General features: G+C 38.8%; 1 protein-coding gene across 2 annotated transcripts in view; it reads right to left on the bottom strand.

Moving 5' to 3' along the window:
- The window catches only part of GCLC (glutamate-cysteine ligase catalytic subunit), a 76,193-nt gene that overhangs the window by 16,354 nt on the left and 35,045 nt on the right, over positions 1–24,794 (bottom strand). For both annotated transcript variants that reach the window (XM_036766350.1, XM_036766349.1), the window contains exons 2-6: positions 22,948–23,060; positions 21,465–21,647; positions 14,923–15,036; positions 10,103–10,161; positions 9,825–9,958 (exon numbers count right to left, since the gene is read on the bottom strand). In XM_036766350.1, coding sequence (XP_036622245.1) covers positions 9,825–9,958; positions 10,103–10,161; positions 14,923–15,036; positions 21,465–21,647; positions 22,948–23,060 — 603 coding nt within the window. The remainder of the gene's footprint in view (positions 1–9,824; positions 9,959–10,102; positions 10,162–14,922; positions 15,037–21,464; positions 21,648–22,947; positions 23,061–24,794) is intronic.

Here is a 24,794-nt window from a genome sequence, read left to right as displayed (position 1 = left end):
CAGAAGTTCATTAACCCACTTAAATTCAATCCAGCAGATGGCATAGCAAGGATTCAAAAACCCAGGTCTTTTGTCCTCCTACTCTCCCAAGTTGACTCTAGTGGGTCATTATATTTGTAATATCTGCATTCTAAACCTTCTCCTTATCATTTACCACATGCCACAATCCACAAGGATTTCCCCCTCGAACAAGGAGGAAAATCTGATCTCACTGGTATCACTGGTATCACTGAGACTCGGTGGAATGAGACCTATGATCAGAATATAGCACTGAAAGAATGTACCTTATTTAAAAGGAACCAGATAAATAAGGTATCACAAGGCAGCACAAATTAGCATTGTACATTAAAAAGATTAAGTTATGTGAAGAAACCTAGGAACCAGAGGGAAAGTATGGTCTAAAAGACTAGGGTGAAGATCCAAGGCAGAAATCAAAGAGGAAGTGTCATCAGAATATTTTGGATCACCTGGACAAAAAAAGAGAGAGAGAGAGAAAGAGAGAGAGAGGGAGAGAGAGAGAGAGAGAGAGAGAGAGAGAGAGAGAGAGAGAGAGAGAGAGAGAGAGACAGAGGAGAGAGGAGAGAGGAGAGAGGAGACGGGAGAGAGAGAGATCTGGGAGAAGCCTGGGCTACAGATTGCAAATATGGTACAGTAACATGACACAGCAGTCATGGTAGACTTTAATGAGGCAGACATTTGCAGGAACATTTACTTTTCCCCAAATCAGAACAGGAAGTAACTTCTTGATTCACCTTAAGGAGAATACCATCCTTTAATAGGTAGGAAAACTAGAAAGGAGCATTCTTTTCTAGATAAGATTCTTACCAAGAAGGAAATAGTAGGAATCTTGGAGGGAAATGACTGTTTTAGAATTTGTCACTGAGATGGAAAAGAGAGGTGGGCATGGTCTGACTCATATCCTAGACGGGAGAGGTGAGGTGGCAGGGAGAAAGTTTTATAAAGGGTTTTATGAGGACTATATAAGCCTGGGACCAAGATTTTACAAAGAAAGTCTGTCCAAAGGAGATGGGAAACTCAAGAATAAAATTCTGAGGACACAATGAAAAACCTTCTCATTAAGAGGAAAAGAAGAGTTGTCTAAGGAGACTGAAGTAGATGCACAGAATACTTTACTGCCCTACTTAGATTTTTAAAAAGTCAAAAGATGGAAGCAAAGTAAAAGAGAATGAATACAAGAACATGAGACGGCTTTACAAGAGTTTCAAGCGTGTTAAAGTTCAGAACAATAAGAAGCTGGTTAAAAAAAAAAGTCAAGGACAAAAAAAGGACTGTTTTTCTTTAAGAAAAAAGTGCTAGTGGGGAAAAGGAGAGGATCCAAGAAGAGACAGGACTGCTGCTTGAGGTAGATAACCAACTACAGAGAATGCTAAGCCACCTCACCCTTATTTTGTTTGTTTTCTCTTGTCAAGGAAAATGACCTTTGAATAGCAAGAGACAGAATGGTAAAAGTTAATAAAGAGCTGACCCCCAAAAGGATGAGTTCAAGCCATCAGGTCCAGAAGAATTAAAATTCCAGTGCACTAAAAGGGCTGGCAGATGAACCAACATTTTCTGTCTTTGAGAATGGGAGAGGTACTATAGGCATGAAGAATGGTGAAGGTCCTGATTATTATTATTTTTTTTAAAGGGAAGAGAATGGAATGGTCTGTAGCCAGGAAGCTAAATGGGTTCCCAAGAAAATTATAGAACTTACTAGGAAAGAGAGTAAGTATCTACAAAAGACACGGGGGGCATGAAGGGTGCATATGTCTTCAGGAGCAAGAGCAAGTTAATGCCAGTTAGACCTTTTTTTTTTTTGGACAGGGTCACTAGATAGGCAGATCTGGGAAAATACTGTAGATACATTTTCCTCAGATTATAGCAAAAGCTTTTAATAAAGCCTCTACTCATGTGGAAAGGATAGAGAGATGTAAATTAGATGATAGTGCAAGTGGAGGCAGGAGGGATAGGGTGGGGGGTATCCACTGGTTGAATGGCTAGATTCCAAAGAGTAGTCATTAATAGTACAGTGAGGTACATCAGGGATCCATTCTTGGTCCTGTGTGGCTTAACTTTGTATTGATAACTTGGACAGAGGCATCGATGGCATGCTCATCAAATATGCATTTGACACAAAGCTGGGAAGGATAGCTAATGCAAAGGCGAAGATGGGATACCTAAATTCAAAGATGAGTGACAGGCTAGAATCAAAGAGATCTTGGTAGGCTGGATTGTTAGGCCAAAGTAAAATAAATATTAATAAGGACAAATAAAAGTCTGAAACTTGGGCTCTCAAAAAGAAAATCCACAAGAACAAGACAGGGAAGATATAGCTTGTTGGGGTCGGGGGTGTGGGGGAAAGAGGTGGTGTTTGGTGGCCTACAAACTCAATAGGAGTCAATATTGCAAAATGGCAGCCAAGAATGTTAATACCATATTAGGCTCCACTGTAAGGCACAAGGTCCAGGAGAAAGGAGTTTAAAGTCTTGCCTGCATACAGTGTGGGTAACACATTTTAAGAGAGACAACAGTAAGTTAAAAGGCATCCAAAGCAAAGCAACCAGGATGGCAAAGAGCTTCTATTTTCATTCTATATGAGAACCGGCTGAAGGATTTAGGGACATTTAACCTCGATCATCTTTAAGAATTTAAAGTGCTATCACTCAGAAGAGGCAACATATTTGTTCTGGTTGACTCAGAGGGAAAACTAGGAACAATAGGAGGAAGCTTCAAAGAAGTTAATTTGGGCTTCCCTCTTTGGGAAAACAAATTCCTAATACTTAGAGCTAGCCAATAGTGGGATGGGACTGTACCAAGAGGTAGTAGATTCCCCCTTACTAAAGATTTTTAAGCAAAGGCTATATGCCTGATCACTCATCTTTTAGGGATGGGTTGAATGCCTCTGAGGTTCCTTCCAACTCGATTCTCTGATTTTCATTTTGTTTGAGAACCATAGTTATTCTTAGCTGAAAAAAAGGGGCATATACACAGACACAAATTTTAAGATTTATGCATATACATATGTATGTATACACACATACAAGGGGGGAAGGGAGAGAGGGAGAAGGAAGTTAAGAATACAATTTCAAAGTTATACATGGGGGAACAAACTATTTTGTTGCTACAAAATCAACTTCCCATCTCCCACAATATCTTTATACCTGCTTTTCATTTTTAAAATCAGAATTTAACCTTAACGCCATATTGAAATGGGAAGCGGATTCAAAATATGATCTGATTTCTTTCTATTGCTTACAATTTGAAGTGGATTTTAAATTTTATTTTTACAGACAGTTTCTTTTCAATACTAAGATCACTACAAGTTATCCTTTGAAAGCAGGATAATAAGCTGGTTAGTTTATTTGTATGCCTAAGAGTTAGCAAGCATAATTGGTGATAAGAATCAGAGTGAATGGTTCACTCAAGTTTACTATTTTTAGTGGCAGCTGGGATTGGCTTGGTCCAATTTAAAAAATTTAAAAAAGACTGCCCACACCATGGTTGATGATGCTTGAAATTCTGTAATTTCTATCTCAAGCTTTAGGCTCTATCAGAATGTTAAAATGCAAATCCCCCTGGAATGGGCTTCATACCAGGTTTTCCAAGCCATGTACACCATCATTAAAATGGAATTTACTGCATCTATTCCTGAGTAGGCTTTAGGGACAAAATACAAGGTTAAAGGATACTTGAGGGACAAGTAAAAGGACCAATGAATGGGGGGGTGGGAAGAGGGTATAAAAAAGGAAGCCAGGGTACTGAAGAGAGATTTTCCTAGGTATACAGTTTTACCAAAGTCCAGTTGCAGTGGCAGTTAGGATTCAGCATGAATTTCTGAATTCAGTGCAAAGGCCAGACAACGTTCCACTTGGGTTAGTATCTCCTGATGTCTAATAGGGAAATGAAGACCTGTTTTTTGGGGAGATGATATCACTGCTTCAGGGCAAAGAGATGGTACAAAAAGAGGACAAGATGAAATATAAGATGTCATCAAGGTGGTCTCCCTAAGGTTCAGAAAAAGACCACTGCCTATAAAATTTGTATTTCTGGTCCACTGTCTAGAGGAAATCTGGATAATTGATTTTTCCCTTCCTCCAGATGTAGTGATAAGTCTGTCTTGAGCTATTCACATTCAACATACCTTTTTTCCAAAAGAACTCATTTGCCAGAACGTTAACTGAAGTGATAATGAATATACTGTATGACTTACTCCAGAGTCCTTTTCTGTGTTAACTGGTCTGAGCCTTAACTTGAACTCAGTATGTGTCTCTATTCAAGAAACAGAGTTAACAGAACCATGGTGGGGGTGAGTGTGGGAGGGATGAAGAACCGTGGCGGTAGGAAACCATCTTGTTCAATGTATTCTTTTCCAACAGGAATGGTGACTGTTTATTTAAAATAGTCAAGGACAAAACAGTCTTACTATTCTGATGACATCCCTCTTAAACATTAAATATCAAGAATTGTTTGGATTGTATTTTAATTAGGTTGGATTGCTTAAAAGCTTTGATTTATGAACTAAACTATTATTGCTGAATTAATTTACGGTATTAAAATTTGATTTATTCACCATCTACTTTAAACAGTGATACACTCAATCCAGGCTTTAGATGTCTGCCCACTAAATATATTTTATTCTTTAGCGCCACCCAAATTTTATTCCTGCTCTAGCTGTCCTCATCCACCCAACACTGCCACCTCACCCCAGCACAAATATCATACCAACAGTTGGTGTTAACTTTTTTTTTTTTAATGAGAGTAGGGAGAGGAGAGGGAAAGAGCACAGGTTCTTAGATGACAAGGTAGAACTCTTGAGTTTCCCAAGGAATTTGGGCAGCAAGGAAGCTTAGATAATTATGACCTAACATAGCTCCCCTCCTACTCCCCCCTATAATTCCCCCCAGTTATATATACTGTCCCAAATTCCCCAAACTTTCATTTACTATCAGGTCTGCAACAGACCTGGCAAGTGTTGCGTCCTAATGGTGACTATAATGAAGGTTATGCTTCTTTCCTAGGGATTAGCAAATATTAGGTCACTAATTCTCCTACTTCTGGTTGTCAATATTATTTGTCAGCTTTTTTTCATAAGACTTCATAAAGTACTACCTACTTTGCTCTTCTACCCATTCATATACTTCTCTCACTTTTAGCATGACATCCAGTTAAGCTAGTTACATTAAACTTTTTACCTAGAATAGTAGAAAGATTTTCCTGCCTCCCTCCTTCTAAGATTTGTTTTTATAAGGGATCTACAGAGCATGCTGGTAAGTCTTTTCCTCCCCTACTACAGTTCTGTCTCCAGAGGTTAAAAGACAATTTAGAGAAATTATCTAGATGGTTGTAATAATAATAATCTCAAGAGAAAACAAAATGAAAAAGACACTAGGTCTCCCACACTTACATATCTTCTACTGATCCTCAGCCCTACCACTTCTAGTTTCTATAACAAAAGTTAAATGATGACAAAATGAACACAAATGAAAATTTAGACCACATACACACAGGAGGCATGTATATTTGGAGAAGTGAACAAATCCTAGAAAGCACAATTCTACCTCTTAATTACTGACACCAAAGACTTGCTGACAGTTAATAACAGTTGTTACAATTTTTTTTAAAAAATATGATATAAAATACCTTTAAAGCTGAATAAAAAAGGTAATAATGTGAAGAGGAAAAATAAACTACATGGATCCCCAAAAAACAGTGAGGAATTAAAAAAAAAAAGGATGGGTATCTAAGAGGGCTATAAAACTAAAGGGAAAGTAAATACTGACAAGTAACTTCTTAGAAATAACAAAATTCTGCAAAAAGATAAGAGCAAAAGATGATCTCTGGTATAATAACGCAGTTTCTATAGTCAGTATTTCCCTACATGTATTTCATTAACCAAATCATTTTATGGCTTTAAAAAATTTGTATTCTTAGATAAGCCTGCATATGCTAGACAACTGTTACAAGTCGATTCTCATGTACATGCCATCTGCCAATGCTGGAGAAGGCTTATGAATATAAGCAGCTTGGTTTTATTTGGCATTTTGAATTCTTAAGACTGTTCATTATATAAAATAAGCTGAGGGCAAGTCAACACTGAAAAGTGGCATATTTACCTTTCCTCTACCCAATAATAAGTGGAACTCCTTAATCCAGTGCTGGTGTAGAGATCACCAATCCAGGACATGCTGAAGCATCACTGCCGACCATGTCATTGGTGGGGGAAGAAAAAAAAAAGTTTCTGCACCTTAAAAAGGTCAGAACAGCTTTGGACAGTGCTGATGCTTTTAAAAGGACAGCAGATAGTCAAGAAGATGAACATGGTCACCAAGAAAGAGAGATACGGGAAAGATGGAGGAACCAAAGGCAAGAAGAAATAAAAGTCGGGAGCTTTGTGTTTTTGCTCCAAAACTTAAAATTTTTTAAAAACCTGAAAATTTATGTAACATTTTAGGAACCTGGCTGTTTTCCTAGAAAGAAAACCAATTGTTAAAAAGCCTTTCCATAACTCAGCAATGCACTCCTCATTTATAATACGTAGCAAATGATTTTTCTTCAAAGGCCCAGAATGAATCAAGAATTGCAATGTGGTCAAGATATCTTTTGCATAATTCAAATCAAGAAGCATTAAGTGCCCACCATCATGGGGCAAGTTCCAGTGATACATTAAATCAGGAGGGGTTCTTAATCCAGGGGTCTGTGAACTTTTAAAAAAAATTTTTGATAACTATTTCAATATATGATTTAAAAAACCCCTCAGTTCTGTTTTTTGCTATTAAAGCTTGACTTCTGAGACACTCCATAATTGGTTCCCTTTGTAATCCCACATATTTTATGATTTAAAAACATTATTCTGAGAAAGGGTCTGTAGGATTCACTAATGACTGCCAGAGAGGTCTACAACGCAAAAAAGGTTACAAATCCCTGCACTAAATCAATGTGGGTAAGGACTGTGACTTAACTCCCCTTAAGCTTTACTAAGAAATGGCAAATATGTCACTTCTGAGACGTGACTACAGGTTTCTGTTTTTATTTTCTTCTTTCATACAGCCTACACATTAACTATGCCTAACAAATATTTTTTCATGGGAATATTTGCAGAGGGGGAGAGGGATGGGAGAAACAATCAGTTGTAAGCCCATGTTAAAGTTTAAGCTGAATGGAAAAATTGTCCCCCCATAAGTAGCAAAATGTTTCTCCATTATAATTAGGGCAAGCTTATTTGCATTTTCTTTGGACTTCTATTCTCCCCGTTGGAGGGCCAAACTGTTAGCACTGGCCAAAGGCCTTAGAATAGTTAATGGTAAACAGAGAAACAGCAAAGAGATCTTTGTCAATATCACAGAATTAATTTTAAAACCAATAAGCTCAAGGGCTTAACTGTTCTCTAAGTCTCTGGAACCAAGATACAAAAATTTAGATATGCAATTGAAATTCCAATTCTCCTGTCCCAAAAAGGTCCTATTTTCTGAAGTGAGTACTCACTTATAAGGTAATTTACTCAACACTGTTTTGTATATGGAAAGCCACACAAATAATATGCCCAGATCAGTCATTAAGTCCAGTATGATTTTCAAACTATCTCCCCACCCCCAACCAATCTCCATAAAAAGAAAAATCCTGGGCAGAGGGAAAAATCCTGATAGTAAAGACAATTCTTATACATTTAGTAGATTAGAATTGTTTTTAAATAGAAAACCAAGGCATATGTTCAAGGGCATAAATACAAGTTTATATGTTGTCAGTGGGCTATATGGCAGCTCTAGGTAGGGGAGAGACAGGTACTATGAGATTAGAAGGACTGTAATATTCTTTTTGGGACAGGGGGGAGGCAGGGGTGGTGAAGAGGCAGTATCATCATGTTTCCAGACATCCATTTCTACCCAGCTAAAATGACTAGGACTGGACAAAAACTGCCTGAGGAATGACTTCTTAATCACCTGACCAATTCCATTCAACCTCTGGTATTTGACCAGAAGGAAAAAAAAACACAACCTGGGCAATATTTACTCTCACTTTAATCTTTTGGATATAGTTCAGACCACCAAGGGGTCGAACAAGTATTGCTGGTAATACAAAATGAATATCACGCTCATAAAATTTAAGAGCTGAAAGAGGCCTAGAGATTTAGTTCTGTTTTATAGATGAGAAAACTGAAGCCCGGTGTGTTTAAGTGACTTGCCCAAAGTCACACAAATGTTCAATGGCAGATCCAGGTCTAGAATTCAGGTCTTCAGTGTTCTTTGAACTAAACTTTATGGTGCTTCTTAGGTGCTAAGATAGCATCAGAGATTCAGATCTGGAAGGGACCTCAGAGAACATCATTTTACAGCTAGGGAAACTGAGGCCTGCTGAGGTTAAGTGACTTGCCCAGGGTCATACAACTAGTGTGCCAGAGGCAGGATCTGAATCCAGAACTTCCTAACTTAGGCAGGAACCACTCTATCCACTGCATTTAGTTCATGGGTATGATCGTTAATAAGTCAGATACTTGGGTCCCTTCAGGTCTAGCAAGAATTCATATCGTGGCTCAGAGTATAACGAGGGGCAGGGCATCGGTGGAGTGCTACTAAGGTTTTAGTACATGTTTACAAACCTGCCTAAAAGTGTCAGTCTATAAAACTGTGAGGTTTAAAACTTAAACATTTCTATGGGTCGCAATCTCTAGGCACAAGCCATACAGAATCTTTCCCCCTTGTCTCAGAAAGTCCTGCCTGCCTCCGAACAGTATGGGAGCAGACCCTTGCTGGAGTTTTTGATAAGAATTCGTTTTCAAGTCTGGGGCGGTGCTCCTGCTGCCGGGGAGCCTGAGGCAGCTGAATCCCTTAAGCTCAGGAGTTCTGAGCTGCAGTGAGGCTGATGTCGATTAGTTGGCACTAATTCCAGCTTCAGTATGGTGAGCAGATAGGAGCAGAGGGGGCCAGTGGCCTACCGACCCGGGCGGGAACTGACTCGGGTCAGAAACAGGGCAGGTCAAAGTTGCCAGGCCAATCGGTAGTGGGATGGGGCTTGTGAGTGACCACTGCACTTATAGGGAAGCCAATCCACAGGGGGGTTAAAATCATTTTCAAAATAAGTTTTTCAGGACATGTTTTTTTTTTCCACTAGAAAGAAAATACACATCAGAAAGAAGTATTCAGCTGAGCAAGGCAGCTTCATGGCTTTAAGGAATGCATGGACAAAGAATGTACTAAGATATATTTGTAACTATATTGAGGAAAGGCTACTGCTGGTTCAGACTGACTCTGGGATCATAAATTTAGGGCCAGAAGGTAGTTTAGAGCTCTTTTAGTTCAATCCTCTCATTTTACAAATGAAGAAACTGAGGCCCTGAGAGGTTAGGAGACTTGACCAAGGTCATACAGGTAATAAGTGGCAGAACCAGAATCTGAACTGACAACCCCCAATTCCAAATCCAAAGTTTTTTTCACTGTATGAAACTAACTTCTAACTCAGTAGCAACAAAAGTCAAAGTTTAGGATTCCAGGAAAAAAAAATCAGAGCTTTTAAGAGCAAAGAAGAGAAAGTTGTAGATTATTGGTTATTTTAGTTAAGAAGAATTCACTAGTTAAGTCTGTGGCTGGCTTCAGTTTCTACACAAATTTCAGGCAATAAAAAAATTACTTTTAATGACAAAAACACATTTTGAAATTTCTTTATGGAAAGGCACATTAGTTTTTCAGATTAATCCACAGACAAAAATTTAACTTTTAGAAGAAAACAAGATTAAAAGCCATTTAGTAAGAAAACAGAAGGTCAGTAAATATGAATAGATTAAGACAGGCGTGTGTAGTACATTTGTATTTCAGATACGTTTAAAGCTATACCTGAAGGCAGCAATTGCCCATCCCAAATCCCATAGCATCCATATAAATATGATTTGGTTGAGCTGCTTGCGTGGCTTCATCATCCTGAGGAAACGTTTCTACAAATGGAAATGGAGTATTCTTGTCCTTAAAGACTGCATTTAAAAAGGGAGACACAATTGAGAATCAAGAGTTAAGAAAAATAAGTGAACCTATTGAAAAAACTCTTTAATTAATTCCCATCTCTGCCTGGGCCTCCTCAACAGACAGACAGACAGACACACACCCTTATCACTTACTTGGTACATTGATAACAACTTTTTCTCCTCTCCTATGTCGGATATTCCTTGTTAAGGTACTAAAATGGAAAGAAAAACATTTAATTGGGCAAATTCACCAACATTAGGACAAATTTAAAACCACCAGTCTTTGCACTGTGCCAAAAGAAGAGAAAATTCACCTCCTCCCATCACTAGCATGTGTACAGAACAGTGAAAGCACCATCAGATTAAGTGGAGAGGTTAGTTAGGTTTGCTGAACTCCACATAGAGGCATTAATACCTTGGAAGAATGCTTCAGATAGACCAGGCTTTAAGTCATGAAACACTAAAGGTACATTTTTGCAGGAAGCAATATGCATCAATAACACTTGTCCTTTTGCACTAATAAACCTAAAATCTGACCCACAGAACACAGAGCAAGTTTGTCTGTCTTCCCTGACTCATTTGTGCTTTTGGCTTAGTCAGGGGTTGGGAACCTGCAGCCTCGAGGCCACATGTGGCCCTCTACGTTCTCAGGTGTGGCCCTTTGACTGAATCCAAACTTCACAGAACAAATCTCCTTAATAAAAGGATTTGTTCTGTAACACTTAGACTCAGTCAAAAGGTGGAACCCAAGGACTTAGAAGGCCACAGGTGGCCTTGAGGTTGCAGGTTCCCCACCCCTGGGCTAAGTTAATGGTTGGATAGAAAATGATTTTCAACTTTCTAAGAGAAAGTCAAGAGACAAATATTAGATAAAGAAAGAGAAAGAAGTATATGTTTCACAGGTGGTCATGGTGGGGTTTTAAAAAGGGGTGAATGCAGCTTTTAATCTAACTAAATTAGTATTAGAACACAGTTGAACAGCGTTGAACTGTTGCCATGTTTTAGAAAATAAAAAGATAAGCCGGGGAATGCCCAGAGGACAAGAATCAGGGATGTTCGGACTGAAAGAGAGGACTCAGGATAGGATGGCTGTCTTCGCAGATTTAAAGGGCTATCTAGTTCTGTTTGGCAGAACCAGGAACAACCGGCAGAAGTTGTGGAGAGGCAAACTTAGGCTTCCTGTCAGGAAAAACATCATTAACAAACAAAGAGGTCCCAAAATGGGCTACAGCTGCCTCAGGAGGTGGTTCCCTTCACTGGACAAAAGGTAGGTCCCCCCCCCCCCACCTCCCAAAAAAAGGGTAGGTTCCCTTCATTGGACATTTTAAAGCAAAAGATAGATGGACACCTGCCAGGCCTCCTAATCATGTGTGGGTTTAGGGACTAGATCAGATTTGAGATTCCCTTCCAACACAGATTCTGTTTACCACAGAAAAGAACAAGGGTGGAAGCAAATGGTTATCAAAGATACTTAAATGAGAGAGTCTCTAGAGTGGCCCTGTCTTCTCATGAAGAAGACAAGGGTTCTAAGCATCTCTGTTAAGACAGGCTCCTTTATCCTACCAAGATCGTTGACTGGCTCAGGTGTCCTCTCTGCACTCATTTTAGTCAATAACAAACACCCTGGTGCTCCAAGCACTTCTTGGGGGACAGGAATTCCGGAGAAGATGAGGAAGGCATTAGGAATCCTAAGCACATGCCCAACAGTTAGCTCTCTTTCCTATTTTTTTTTTCAATAGCAATACTGAAATTCTGTGGTTCTGTTTCTGTTTCTTACAAAGAGTTCTCTAACCAAAGGGTTATAGACTTAGTCACAGAATCAACAAACAAAAAGAAACTGCTGATGGAAAAGTTCAGGTTCCTGGAGAGGAAATAACCTTTCTCCTCCCACAAAGTTTTTTGACACCAATGACTCCAATTTAACTCTATTGTACATGTTTGCCCTGGATCTGGAATTTAGTTACACATCAAGGAAATAAAATCAGAGACAGGTGCCTTTCACTGAGGCTTAACATCATGGCTCGGAAATATAAAAGGACATGATAAAAACCAACCAAAGAGAAAGCCTTTAAAGAGTATCTGAGTACTTTTGCCTGCTGGGACAATGGGAACGATTCCAGGGTTACCTGGCCACTCTTAGATTCAGTAACATCCCTATGTAGATGGGTTGATAGGGTAGACACTTTCTCCAATCTGGTGCTATTTACTGGGTGCTACTGCAGAAAGTTAGGAAACCCTGCTCTCAGACTAGAGAAGCAAATTAGTGCTATCCAACTTTACCTGGGCTGATGATAATTGTTTAGGAGGTAGTGCTGCCCAGTGGATGGAGCTCCGGAGTCACGAAAGACCTGGGTTGAAATCCTGGCTCAAAACACTTACTATCTTTAGGACCCTGAGAAAGTGCCTAACTTGTCTTGTCCTCAGTTTCCTCATTTGTAAAATGAGCACCCACCTCACAGGATCAAATGTGAGACATTCTATGTCAAGTGCTTTGCAAATCTTAAAGCTCCACAGAAGTCTGAGCTGTTATTACTACTAGTCTTGTGCTTTTCTCAATATGCTCAAGTTCCCAACCCTTCCTCTACAGTCTTCACTTCTCAGGATCCTCAGCTGTCATCCGGTCAGCTCTCACATCCAGGTCTCTACTGTAACATGGCCCTGTACCTTCACTCATTCATTCTCTCCTGTCTGCATGGTGCAAAGGAGAAGGCACCTTTTTCAGGGTAGGAGTCTTAACAACACGACCTCTTATTTTATCCAGCTTCTCTCTATTATCTGAAGCCATATTCCAGCAATTATTCTGCTCTCATCGCCCTTTCGCCACTTCTCTATCTCTTTTCACCTTCGGCTCGGATCCTTTCCTAAAAGGACAATACCCCGAACGTCGTCACCAAAGCCACTTTCTCAGACTCTGCTACGTACGTCCTCAAGCTACCATGCTCACACCACTATCCTCTTTCCCTTCCTTGCCAGTTCTTCTTCCTCATCCAGTCCTGCTCTTTCAAAAGGGGAGCAACCACCTAAAGCCCTGATCCAACGGCCCTTTCAAGCTTCACGCTCTTTGACCTCTTTATAACACAAACTGTTGACCACTCTCTCTTTCCTTCCTGTTAAGCTTCTCCTCCTTCGCATCCTGGACATTACTGTACGTATTTAGGATGCTTCAAATAATGCGTAGAAGTGGGGAAAAACAAGAGATGAGTATCTAAGGCAAGAGCTAAGTAAGTTTGGCAGTATAAAAGATGCCTACAGATGCTGGGACTTAGAGGCATCTACCTCACAGAGCTGTTGGGAGGATCAAATGAGATGTGCTTAATCAAATGTGCTTAACACAGTGACTGGCATATAGTAATCGCCTCCCCCACCCCCATCTCTTACCGATGAGGGACCTAGAACATAGAGAAGGGAAGTCATATCCTAACTCATAAAGTAGTAAGTAACAAGGCTAGGGTGAGAACCCAGGTATTTGTTTGCTGTTCTTCTCTTTTGGGATGCTAAGTGCCTTGGGATATCAAGTGCCTTTAATGAGTCTGGCCTTTGTTTGAATGGAGCAGGTAAGATGGCATCTTTTTTGTCTTGGAGTGTTTCTGGGCACTAAGACAATCAAGAGTCAAGGTCAGCGTTTGACTTTTGGGGGTATGCTCATTGAAGGAGTGAGGAGACTCTGGGTAAGCCATTGAAACAGCCTCCCCGGCTTTGATAACCCAGATGTTGGTGCTTCTCTGGGAACTCTGCATTGCTATGGATACACTGGTTTGTGTTATTTGCTCCATTTACAATGTATGTTTGTATTTGCCCTCAAGTTCAGGGGGCTGATCTTTTCCCCCTGAACTAAGTGAATGATATATGTATGTTTAATTAGACTGAGATTGTTAACCCTCAAAGTTGCTTTCCTTAGAAAAGTAGATCAAAGAACCTGTGCTGGCAGCCCTTCTGTGTGCTGGTGTTGTTGGTCTTACACAGCCACAGCAGCTGCTGGCAACACTGTCGTTACAGACTTCTGATTCTACATCCAATGGTCTTTTTCACCATCCTATGTACAGCTCAGTAAGAAACTGGAGAGTTAGAGAGGGGTCACCATTCAATAAATGACTGCACATTCTGAGTGCTAACTGCCTTCTTAGAAGAAGCAAGGCAGCTAGATGGCACAATGACCAGAGGCCGGGCCTTGGGGGTCAGAAAGACTCAACTGATACATCCTGGGCAAATCATATAACCTCTCTTGAGCCTGTTCCTCCTGTGTGAAATGAGGTGGATGGATCTTATGGCCTCTACCTTCACAGCTCTAAATCTGTGATCATATGGAACACGCCTCTCCCTCCCCTTCCCCGAGATAAATGAAAAGCTCACAGAAGGCAGTTAGGCGGTGCAGTGCATAGCGCTTTGGGGCTTGGAGTGTGGAAGACTTGAGTTCAAATCCTACTTCAAATACTTACTAGCTATGTGACCTTGGGTAAAGGTCAGATGGGACTCTGCCTCAGTTTCCCCAACTTCAAAATGGGGATAACAACATCTACCTCGCACAGTTGTTTTGAGGACCAAATGAAATAATCTCTGTAAAGCACTATACCAATGCAAGCTGTTATTATTATGACTATGAGAAAATTACCCAAAAATACATAGAAATTTTAAAGACTATATAAGAATTCTGTCATCAAAGAATCAAGATTACAGGTCACTTAGGAGCAATGGAAGGATGGGGAACATTAAATAGGCTAATTATCGATAATGAATTTTATAAAAGAAATGATGCAAAAGATATCCTCAAAGGAGGTAGACTGGTCACATGGCAAGAATGAGTGAGGGGGCAGTTTGACAGATGTATGCTGCCCTAATGTTAATTTAGAAGACACCTGGAAGGCCAGCCCAAAGAGGGGCATTTGTGGGAGATGGTGGACACACAGAATGAGGTGTGAATGGGTATGAGGGATCACAGAACATCAAACTACATGTAAACACTAAGATATACAGACCTGAATCTGGGATGTTTGTTTATTGCCTCATCTGGAAAGAACAGGGACTTTGAAGCACCTTCTTCAACCGGTGTAGGTTTGTACTCTGGTACTGTAAACCCAGAACAGCCTAATCTACAAGAGAAGAGAGAGTTAAATACATACGGCATCTGAATTCCAGGCTAAACTAAAAAGAGAAAAATGGCGCAATCAGAAAGTGGGCTAACTTACAGACGAAGCCTCAGTGGCTCCCTCACTGTCTTTAGTTAAGTTAAAATACAAATTACCGTCTGACATTTAAAGCTTCAGTCTATCCTCCTAAGCTGATTATAGATGGCTTCGGTTCACACAGTCAGCAATGCTGCCAAACGGGTCTGCTCGTTAATCCTTAGATGAATTCCACCCTCTACCTCTATGCTTCAGCACAGGTTGTGGCCCTCATACCTGGAAGTGCTGTCACTCACATGTGTTAGAATCCCAAGGTCCGCTCAGAGTGGACAATGCCTTCAAGAGACCTTTGCTGTTCCCCACTATTTTAATGCCCTCCCAATTGCTGTGTGTTCTGGAGGGGCGCATATTCTATACTTGTGAAAGTCTCCCCTAAGTTGAATGTAAGATCCTAGAAGGCTGGCACTATTTACTCTTGACCCCTGGCATCCCACAGACCCCTTGGCATTCTTATAGTGGGTGCTTAATGAATGTTTGTTGACCACTTATGACCATGACCACAAGAGAAAGTAAGAAAAGGTATCATTTAGAACTGGGGATGGAGGAGGAATCTTAAAAAAAAAAATCCCTCATTTACATATTCATTTCAGATCCTCTACTAAAATGAACTAATCCCAAGGTTATACCTTCCTGGCTTCCTTTAAGGAACAAGGAATGAGTATTGAACCAAGAAGTCTGGCAGTACAAAAGATGCCTGCAGATGCTAGGATTTAGAAGGTTTGGAGGGTTATTGGGAGGGTCAGATGAGATCACAATTGTTAAGGGCCTAGTGATTATGTAGTCCAACCATCCTCCTCCTCCACTTCTTACAGATGAGGAAACCAAAGCTCATAGAGGGGACTAAATCCCACCTTTTACAGGAAGCCTTCCAGGATTCCTCTCAATTCCAGTGCCTTCCCTCTTTCCTTTATTTCTACTCATCTAAGTTATATATAACCCGCTTTGTGTGCGTTAATTTATGGTTATCTCTCCAACTATTTTGCAAACTTCTTGAGGGCAGGGACTGTCTTTTGCTCCTGTTTGTATCCTTGGCACTTAGCACAGTGCCTGGTGCTTAATAAATGCTTATTGATTGGATCATTCACATATTAGTATGAACAAACTAAAGTAAACGCCTTACTTCTTAGCTGGAACAAATTTTGAAAGAATTAAAAGAGTTTTGACTATATGGGAGGGCAGGAGCCCTGAGAGAATTCTGAAACACAGGCAACTGCGGAGTGGGCACAGCCTCAGGCAGTATATATGGGCCTTTGCACAGCTAGAGGGCAGCATAATTATAATTAGATGAACAAGGGGAAATGATTAAAAGGGAGGGACTTAGAAAGGATGGGAAGGTAACAGAGAAATTTAACCTTTGCCCCAACTTTCTCCACGGCTCTGATGGTACCAACTTTCCTGCGTGCCATTTTTGTTGTCTATGCTTGCGGCCCACTGTTTGGGGGGGTTGGGGAAGGTTGGGCATTACACTGAGAGTTTAATCAGGTCCCTCTGGAACTTCCATTTCAAGGTGGTGACTTTCCGATGACATTTAGGGAAAACAAGCACCTTAAAATTAATCCTATTGTGTGAATTCACTAATCATATTAGTGAAATGTCCCCAAATAAAAAATCAAAGAGACTACTCTAAACACACAGTGCTACCTTTCCCACTACTCAGCAACATAAGAAAGAAATCTCCTTGGAAGGAATTCTTCCATTCTTTCTACTTTTATCCCCATGGCCTAGCACAGTGTTTGGCACATATCAAATGCTTAGTAAATATTTGCTGACTGTCTTCCCTATCTCACTTTACCCACTTGAAGTGTCTTTGTATAACCACCAAAAATGATAAAATGTAGAAATGGTCACTACTAATAGTGTAAATTTCATGAAGTTCAACCTTTCAGTGATTATACTTCTTGGTTAACAATCAAACTCCATTCTCACTTTACTATTCTGTAACAGCTGCTTCCAAGTTCCTAAAACAAACAAAAAAAAAAGTCCACAGCAATTGATTCATGGCTTCCTAATTAAGTGTAAAAACAGTCTGAGAGTTTCTTTACTGTTGGATAATAGCCCGTTGGATAAAGGGAAAGCACAAGAACAAGCTAAGGAGGAGAAAGGTTGGGTTAGCCTGGACTTACACAAATGTCTTTTTTTAGAGGGAGAATCACCATCATATTCAGGAAAGACCTACAACCCCACTAAAAGCAAAGGGGTGGCTCAAAGTCTGCTTTGCTGACTTTGCTGAAACTTCTTTAAACAGTTTTGTTTGGTAAACAAAGGCAGAACAAAGAATAAGGAGAGAGATGAAAAGAAATTAACATGTGGACCATTTATCAAACCATCAGCAAAATGTTTTTTAAGGTGGGTTTTTTTAAAAATTTTTTATTTTTAAGGTAACAATTTTTAAATGTTCAATTAATATTTGCTATGATTAATACATTAAGATCTTAGGTCCAATTGCACAAAATTATAGACCCTTAGAATTCGAAGAGACTGTTGAGATCTCTTAATCTAATTTCTCCCCCCATACCAGAATTTCCTCTACATATTACTTGACGTGTGGTCAACAAGACTGGTTGAATACTTAAAATGCTTAAGCCCTAGTCACTACAGCACAAAGCAGACTGTTCCACTGCTGCTTAGGTCTATTACAAAACCTTTCCTTATACGGAACAAAAATCTTCTTCCTTCTCAATTTCCACCCTTTGGTCTGAATTCTGTACAAAAGAAAACTCTGTAGCTACCTGAAGAAGTTATCAGGTGTATATTCCTAAGCCTTCTGTTCTCCAGGATGAACATCTCCATTTTCTCTAACTATTCTTCATGCTTCACATCTTTCACCAATAAGACACTAGGCATTTATTAAGGACTTGCTCTGTGCAAGGGACCAGAGATACAAAGAAGAGGAGCTCCTACCCGCAAAGAACTAAAACATTCTTTAATTATAGTCCAGTTTGCAGAAAGCCTCCCTAAAGTGTCTCCCCAGAGTTGATTATAATATTCCAAATGCAATATTGTTGTCTGTCGACTCCATTGTTTGGACATTCCATCTCTTAAACCAGTCAAAAACTAAATTAACTCTTTGGGTAGTCACACAACACTGCTGTGCTTATGGTCGATTAAAAAACCCAGACTCTTCCTATAAAACCAAGTCTCTTTAATTCTATATCTATAAAGTTTATTTCTGTTTTAAAATTCAATACAGGCCTTGGAAATTATATTAAATTCAGACCACAATTTCTGCCCAACAAGCTCTTTGGGGATTCCTGATCCTGTCATCCAACGTATTAACAATCCCTTCAAATTTGTGTCATCTGCAAATTTTGGGGGAAAAAAAATACTTTCAATGTCTTCGTCCAAATCACTGATCAAAATGTTTAACTTGATAGCAAGGTAGCCAGACTCTTACTTGTTCATGTCAGGAATTGAGAGAAGGCTATTGCAAAAAAGTATGGAGACAGGAGATTACAGTGAATGAAGGGGAATGGTGTTAAATCACTCTGGAAAGTTAACTTGGGAGGGCCAGGTTATGAAAGAATACTTTGTCTTAATTACCCATACCCCTATGTGCTAATACCTTCTCCCCCAAAACTACCTTGAATTTACATATTTTGTATACACTTTTATATGCACATGTTGTATCTCCCAATCGTTAGCTCCTTGAGGGCAGGGGTTATTTTAATTTTGTCTTTTTATCTTCAACGTCTAGCTCTAAACAGGTATTTAATTAATGTTTGTTGACTGATCGCAAGAGGTCTTCCTCAAGGATTCATTTATTCATCTGATATTTAGAATGTTATCTATTCTTTTATTAACATTATCTGGGGATATTCAATCAGCTACAAGTTTGCCTGTATTTCTCTTATCCACAAGAATAGTGATATTGTTAAATATTGTTAAATACCTTCCTGAAATACCACCTTGTATTTAATTCCTTAACGATCCATGCTTTCATGGTATGACATTCATCAATGCAGATTACATATTTTCCCAAGTCATCTGAAGATGGTATTTATTCATGGCTGCCATGGATAAAACTTTATTAATGACTTTGTCCAAATTCAGTTAGGCTGGTCCTTGGACAACAGGCTTAATATATTTGAAGACTTTCTACCATGGCAAGATCAACCAGGAATTATGTTCTACTAGCATAGCCTTCAAGAACTTAAGACTTTCATACCACAACAAGGCACAGAAGTAGGATTTTAGTGGAGGACAAAGTTATTAATCCTAACAAAAAAGAAATGAGGTCTGGCTTCTGAACCTGTGAACCCATGCAGCCTCCTAATGATTACTGTCTTCCTTTTTTAGAGTTCACTAACTGATGAATAAGTCTTCTTGTATTATCCGGGTTTGAAATTAAGGTGAGGCTACAGATTTTTAGAATCCATCCCTTTTCTTCACTTGTCTACTATCTTCTGATCCCCACCTCCATCATTCTACTCTATTCTTCAAGGGTTACCAGCGGCAGTTTAGCAATCACACTCATTAATTCCTTCAGCAGCCCAGGATGCAATTAGCCTGGGCCAGGAAACAAGCTCATTTGGAAAAGATAAATTTCTTCAGGCTTCATTCAGTCCTTTTAAATCATACTTGTTCTATCCTTTTCAGTCTACAGGTTATTCTCCTGGATAAGAGAAAATGATAGCAGGACAGGAATTAAGTAGTTATGCTTTTCTCTATTAACATTTTGTGATCTTCTCTTAGTAACAACCTATTTGTTCTTTGTGTCAGGCTAAAAGCTCCCTTAAGGCAAGGACTATGTAAAAATTTCCATTTTTGAATCGCTAGCCTTCAGTGTAGTGCATTGTAAACAAAAGGCACTTAATAAAATCTTGCTTAATTATTCTTTTACGTCTGGGATATCTGGAAAAATCCCAGGTTGTCCTTAGCAGGGTTCAAAAAAACTCAATTCAATGGAGTAGTTGTATTTTTTGTATATTATATTGATACGCTATACAAAAGCCCATTATATAATCAAAATGCATTACATGTTGTAATGGCAAGCAAAGTGGAACTTTTTGTTTTGCTCTTTTTTCTTTTGGAGTTCTAGTTCTCAACATTAAGGTAATCAAGAGCCTTTGATTGAGACTTGTCTTTGTTTGAATCAAGAGTCTTTGATTAATCAAAAGTCTTTGATGACCTGCTTAAGTCACAAGAAAGCCTAAGTCACACAAATCACATGGCTGTGACACCCTCTGTGGGCTGACTCTGAAGAAGTGTATATATACTCTGAGGTTAGCATTCTGCTTTGGGGGCTCACTCATTGGAAGAGTGTTCCTGTGACTTGGCCAGATGAGACTCTGGGTACCGGTTAAGGAGCCCCCTCCTCCACCCCCCTGCTTTGAAAACCCAGACGTTGGTGCTTCTCTCTCTCTAGTAACTATGTATGTATTGCTATGGACACATGGTCAAAGCCCTGTCTGCTGATTTGTTAGTTGCTCTGTTTATATAATTTCTTCTTATAATTTCTGTTTGTGTTTTCTCTGAAGTTCAGGGTGCTGACTTTTCCTCCTGAACTAAGTGAATGATACATGTATGTTTAATTAAAGTGATACTGTAAACCCCTTAAAGTTATTTTCCTTAGAAAAGCAGATCGAAGAACCTGTGCTAGCAGCCTTCCTGCGTGCTGGTGTTGCTGGTCTTACACCTCCACAGCAGCTGCTAATAACACTGTGGTTACACATGTACAGCTATGCTATGTAATGTTATGCAATATAATATGTTATAGTTTGGTATCATCATGTGTTCAAGCCCCACTTGACATCCTGGCTATGTGACCCTGGGGAAGAAGTCACTTAAATTCTCAGTTCCCTAGGCAATTTACTAAGACAGTAAGTACCAGAGCAGATGCCTACCTGTTAGAGGGGATTTCTTCACTGAGAGCTCCCTACACCCATGATATCATAAGTCTGACTCAAAAAATTATTTTAAACTATTATTCACTTCAAAAAGCATTTATTAAGTGACCACTGTGTGCCAGGTGCTGTACGTACAAATTAAAAAATGAAACAGTCTTGCCTTGAAAAAGCTTACATCATATAGGATATTATAGATATTATATTGTTTTATCTTTGCTTTTATGAATATCAGCCATAATTTATTTGATGCAGATTTCTCAGTCAGTAACAAAAGCCTCAATTATTGTGTTATTCCTACGGGAAAATACAATCCACTTTACAACGGTGTGGTTTATGAGTTTATAGAAAAGTACTACAGCTGAAAGTGAGGAGGGACTGTAATGTATTATGATACCACAATGAAAAAAGCAACCACTTTCTGAAATGACTCTACTGCTTGATTTTTAACTTACGGCCATTTGGGATCTCTTAAGCCATTCACTAACTTACCTGGGAAACGACGTTATAGTGCACAGAGCCTCATTTTCCTTTAAAAGAGATGAAGCCTCCTGCCTACGCTTTCTCATGTTGTCTTCAACTGTGTTAAATTCTGACATTGTTCCTCCATATGGCTGTCCCGGTGTCCCTTCAATCATGTAGCTTCCATATTCTGGTCTCCAAAGTGTTGGATGGCTAATTGGTGGAGAAAAATTATTGTTTAGTTTTTTTTTTCTTGTGGTACAATCTACTTAATTATCAGAAATATTTTAGTGGATTATTATATGCCACAAGAGGAAAAGAATATAAAAAAACTTTTATTTCCCACAGATCTTTGCTTATGCAAAGGTCTGAAACTATAAGTGCAGAAATATTAAAATTCTAAAAATGCATAACACCAGAACACCAAGTGACCTTCAACACTGAATGATTAACATTGATCACTGTGATAATTTTTTATTTACCTTTTATTCATTTTTATCATGCCATTCTTCCTGCAATGTTTGGTAAAGCTGAAGTCTGTCTTTTGTTAATATTAACCTCACCTAGCTAAAATGTGACCCAGGGAATAATGTATTGAGGGAAAGACTTTGACATTCCTCAGATAAGAAGCCAAAAGGGAGTTTGAGCTTCCCATACTTATTTGTGGCAACATTTCCCTGACTGTGAACTTTTTCATTATCTTTGTGACATGTAAATTCTTTCCCCTCCAATTAGCCCAATTGTGACTTCTTTAAAAGGTAGCTGTAGAGTTCTATAAATGCAGTTTGGGTATTTTTTTTTTTTTTGCAAATTCAGGGTTTAAATCTGTAACTGGTCTGTTTGCTAATTTGTTCTAACTTAGTTTATTCAACCTTAATGACACTGAAGGAAGCATGGGATTATGAATCTGTTTTTAACTTTTATAACCTAAAAGAATGGTGAAATTGTAACACGCGAAATAATTATTTCTCTGGCATTATTTTCTCTACAAAGGCTTGTTAGAAATCCAATCTAGGCTCAGCGTTTGGGGCTTTTTTCTACCTCCTGAACCTGTGCTCATGGCATAATTAAACCCTAAGTTTTTACCTTTACGATTTCTGTTTTGTGATAGGTTTATTCAGCAGCAGTAACCTACCGCATGAAGTCGAAAAGGAGTTATTTCTCCCATAACAACTGGTGCTCCTCGGTGACTATTTCTCTCTACAAAGTCACCCTCTCCCTTTTAACAAAGTAAACAAAATAAACCAACACATTTTTAACAGGTATGGCAACATATGCCTCATTTTGCACCTATATAGCACCGCCTGATTGCATCAGAGGGAGGTATGTTTTATCAGCTGTCCTCAGAAATCAAGCTCTGTCCTATACAACGGTATCCAATAAAAAAAAGAAAACAAAACAATATGGCCTACAGTAACATATTAGTCAAATGTGTTGAGCAATAAGTTAGCTCAATGCAACTACAGGACTGTAATAGTAAGTACTAAACAAGTGGATTGTATATACTGCTTACTTTGGGTTTTTTCTTTCCCCCCTTTCTTGCAATGCTTCAAGGAGTTCCTCTCCTTTCAGGACCACACGTACTTTTTTATTTTGGTGATCAAAAGCTATCAACATGTATTCCACCTATTTGAAATAAAGAAGATAAAAAAGAAAGACAAAAATTAACATTCCATCAAACTAGTCTCTGGGCACTCTTACTCTTTCAATAAATTGGTTAAAGAAAATGGCAGGGGAACAAGCTGGTCTCTGAGAAGCATAGACTACTTTGCTCAAAGTCAGGAGTCTCCATTTATTTATATTGTGACAAAATGCCTACTGGCTTTCATATTATGAAAACGTACAAAGATGCAGGTAAAATTTTATGACTAAAATCTCTCCTGGATAATGACCCTTTCTACAACCTTGAGTAATATTACTCTTAAGTCTTACTCTCTAATAAACATTTTTCTTGTTCCACTCAATACTATCACAAAGTGAAAACAGTGAGTATTAAGAATTACACTTTCTAAATAAGATACACAGGCAATGGGGCATAGAAATTTATCTTGCCCTATAAGAAAGGAAGGGAAAAGGGGATGGGAGGGGAGTGGGATAATAGAGGGGACGGGCTGACTGGGGAACAGGGCAACCAGAATATATGCCATCTTGGAGTGGGGGGAGGGTAGAAATGGGGAGAAAATTTGTAATTCAAACTCTTGTGAAAATCAATGCTGAAAACTAAATATGTTAAATAAATAAATTTAAATAAAATTAAAAAAAAAAAAAGAAATACACTTTCTAGTCAGAATACCAGTTTTGGCAGATACACTCCATACTAGCCTGCTTCAGGAACTAGTCATGCAAAGAATAATGATCTCTTATCTTATAACATGTTCTGGAATTGCTTTAAATGTGTTAGGAAATCTACTGTCAGGACAACCCGGATAATCCTTCCTTATCAGAATTACCTTTTAGGAGCCTATAGATAAAAATGCTAACATCACACTATTAAGATAAGGCCCTGTAGCAAATCTTCTGGGTATGTAGTTATTTTCTTTACAGAAATAATGAAAGTTTCCAAACACTCAAATCAAACTCTCTTTGTGCTTTTACTATACCATATTTTCAAGGTTGGGACCCTAGTAACTTTAGAATAATGAATTAACGGCTAGTATGATTTTGTAAATTTACAGAATAGTGAACGTTTCCATTAACTAAGAGTTTGACTCTGATAAACTGAGAAAACAAAATGCTGTTGGTTTCCCCAAAACACATGGTTAATAATGAATACAATGATAAAAATACTTTGTCCAGGAAAATCCGAGATAAACAGGTAAACCTACAAACCTTTGGGAATATTTTCATTTTTAAAAAAAATCCTAAATTGTATTAAATAACATCCTTTTTTTCCTGTCCCCCTCTCCTGTATCTATTTTCACATTAAAGTCACAGACTATCTAGGTTGATTTTGCCTTGATTTGGTGAATTTTGTCAAGTTCTTCCTAGACCTTTGTCACTTCATCTTTTGCAAAAGATTTTTAGCACATAAGTTGTTCAAGTCTTTCGGGCATTCTTTCTACTTATGTAAATCATGAGATTTCCAAGGTGAGATAACCAAGGTATACCATGAATTTTTTTTTTTAGTATCAGTTTTTGATGGAACCTACTTTACTTGCCTCTCCAAGATAGACCTCCCATTTGCCCAATGTTTCCTTGCCTTACAGTTTCATTTGTAGCACGACTGCCTGATACGACTATTGAAGTGGCTTATTTCCTACAACAGTCTATCTTCATGTAGGCCTCTAGACAAAGAGCTCACATTTAAAGGATCAGTAGTTGAATAAACATATATAGACAGTCTAAATGTTAGCTTCACAG

This window comes from Trichosurus vulpecula, chromosome 7 (genome assembly GCF_011100635.1).
Source record: "Trichosurus vulpecula isolate mTriVul1 chromosome 7, mTriVul1.pri, whole genome shotgun sequence".
Lineage (NCBI taxonomy): Eukaryota > Metazoa > Chordata > Mammalia > Diprotodontia > Phalangeridae > Trichosurus > Trichosurus vulpecula.
Note: the sequence above shows the minus strand (reverse complement) of the source record. Positions and strands in the feature narration are given on the sequence as shown.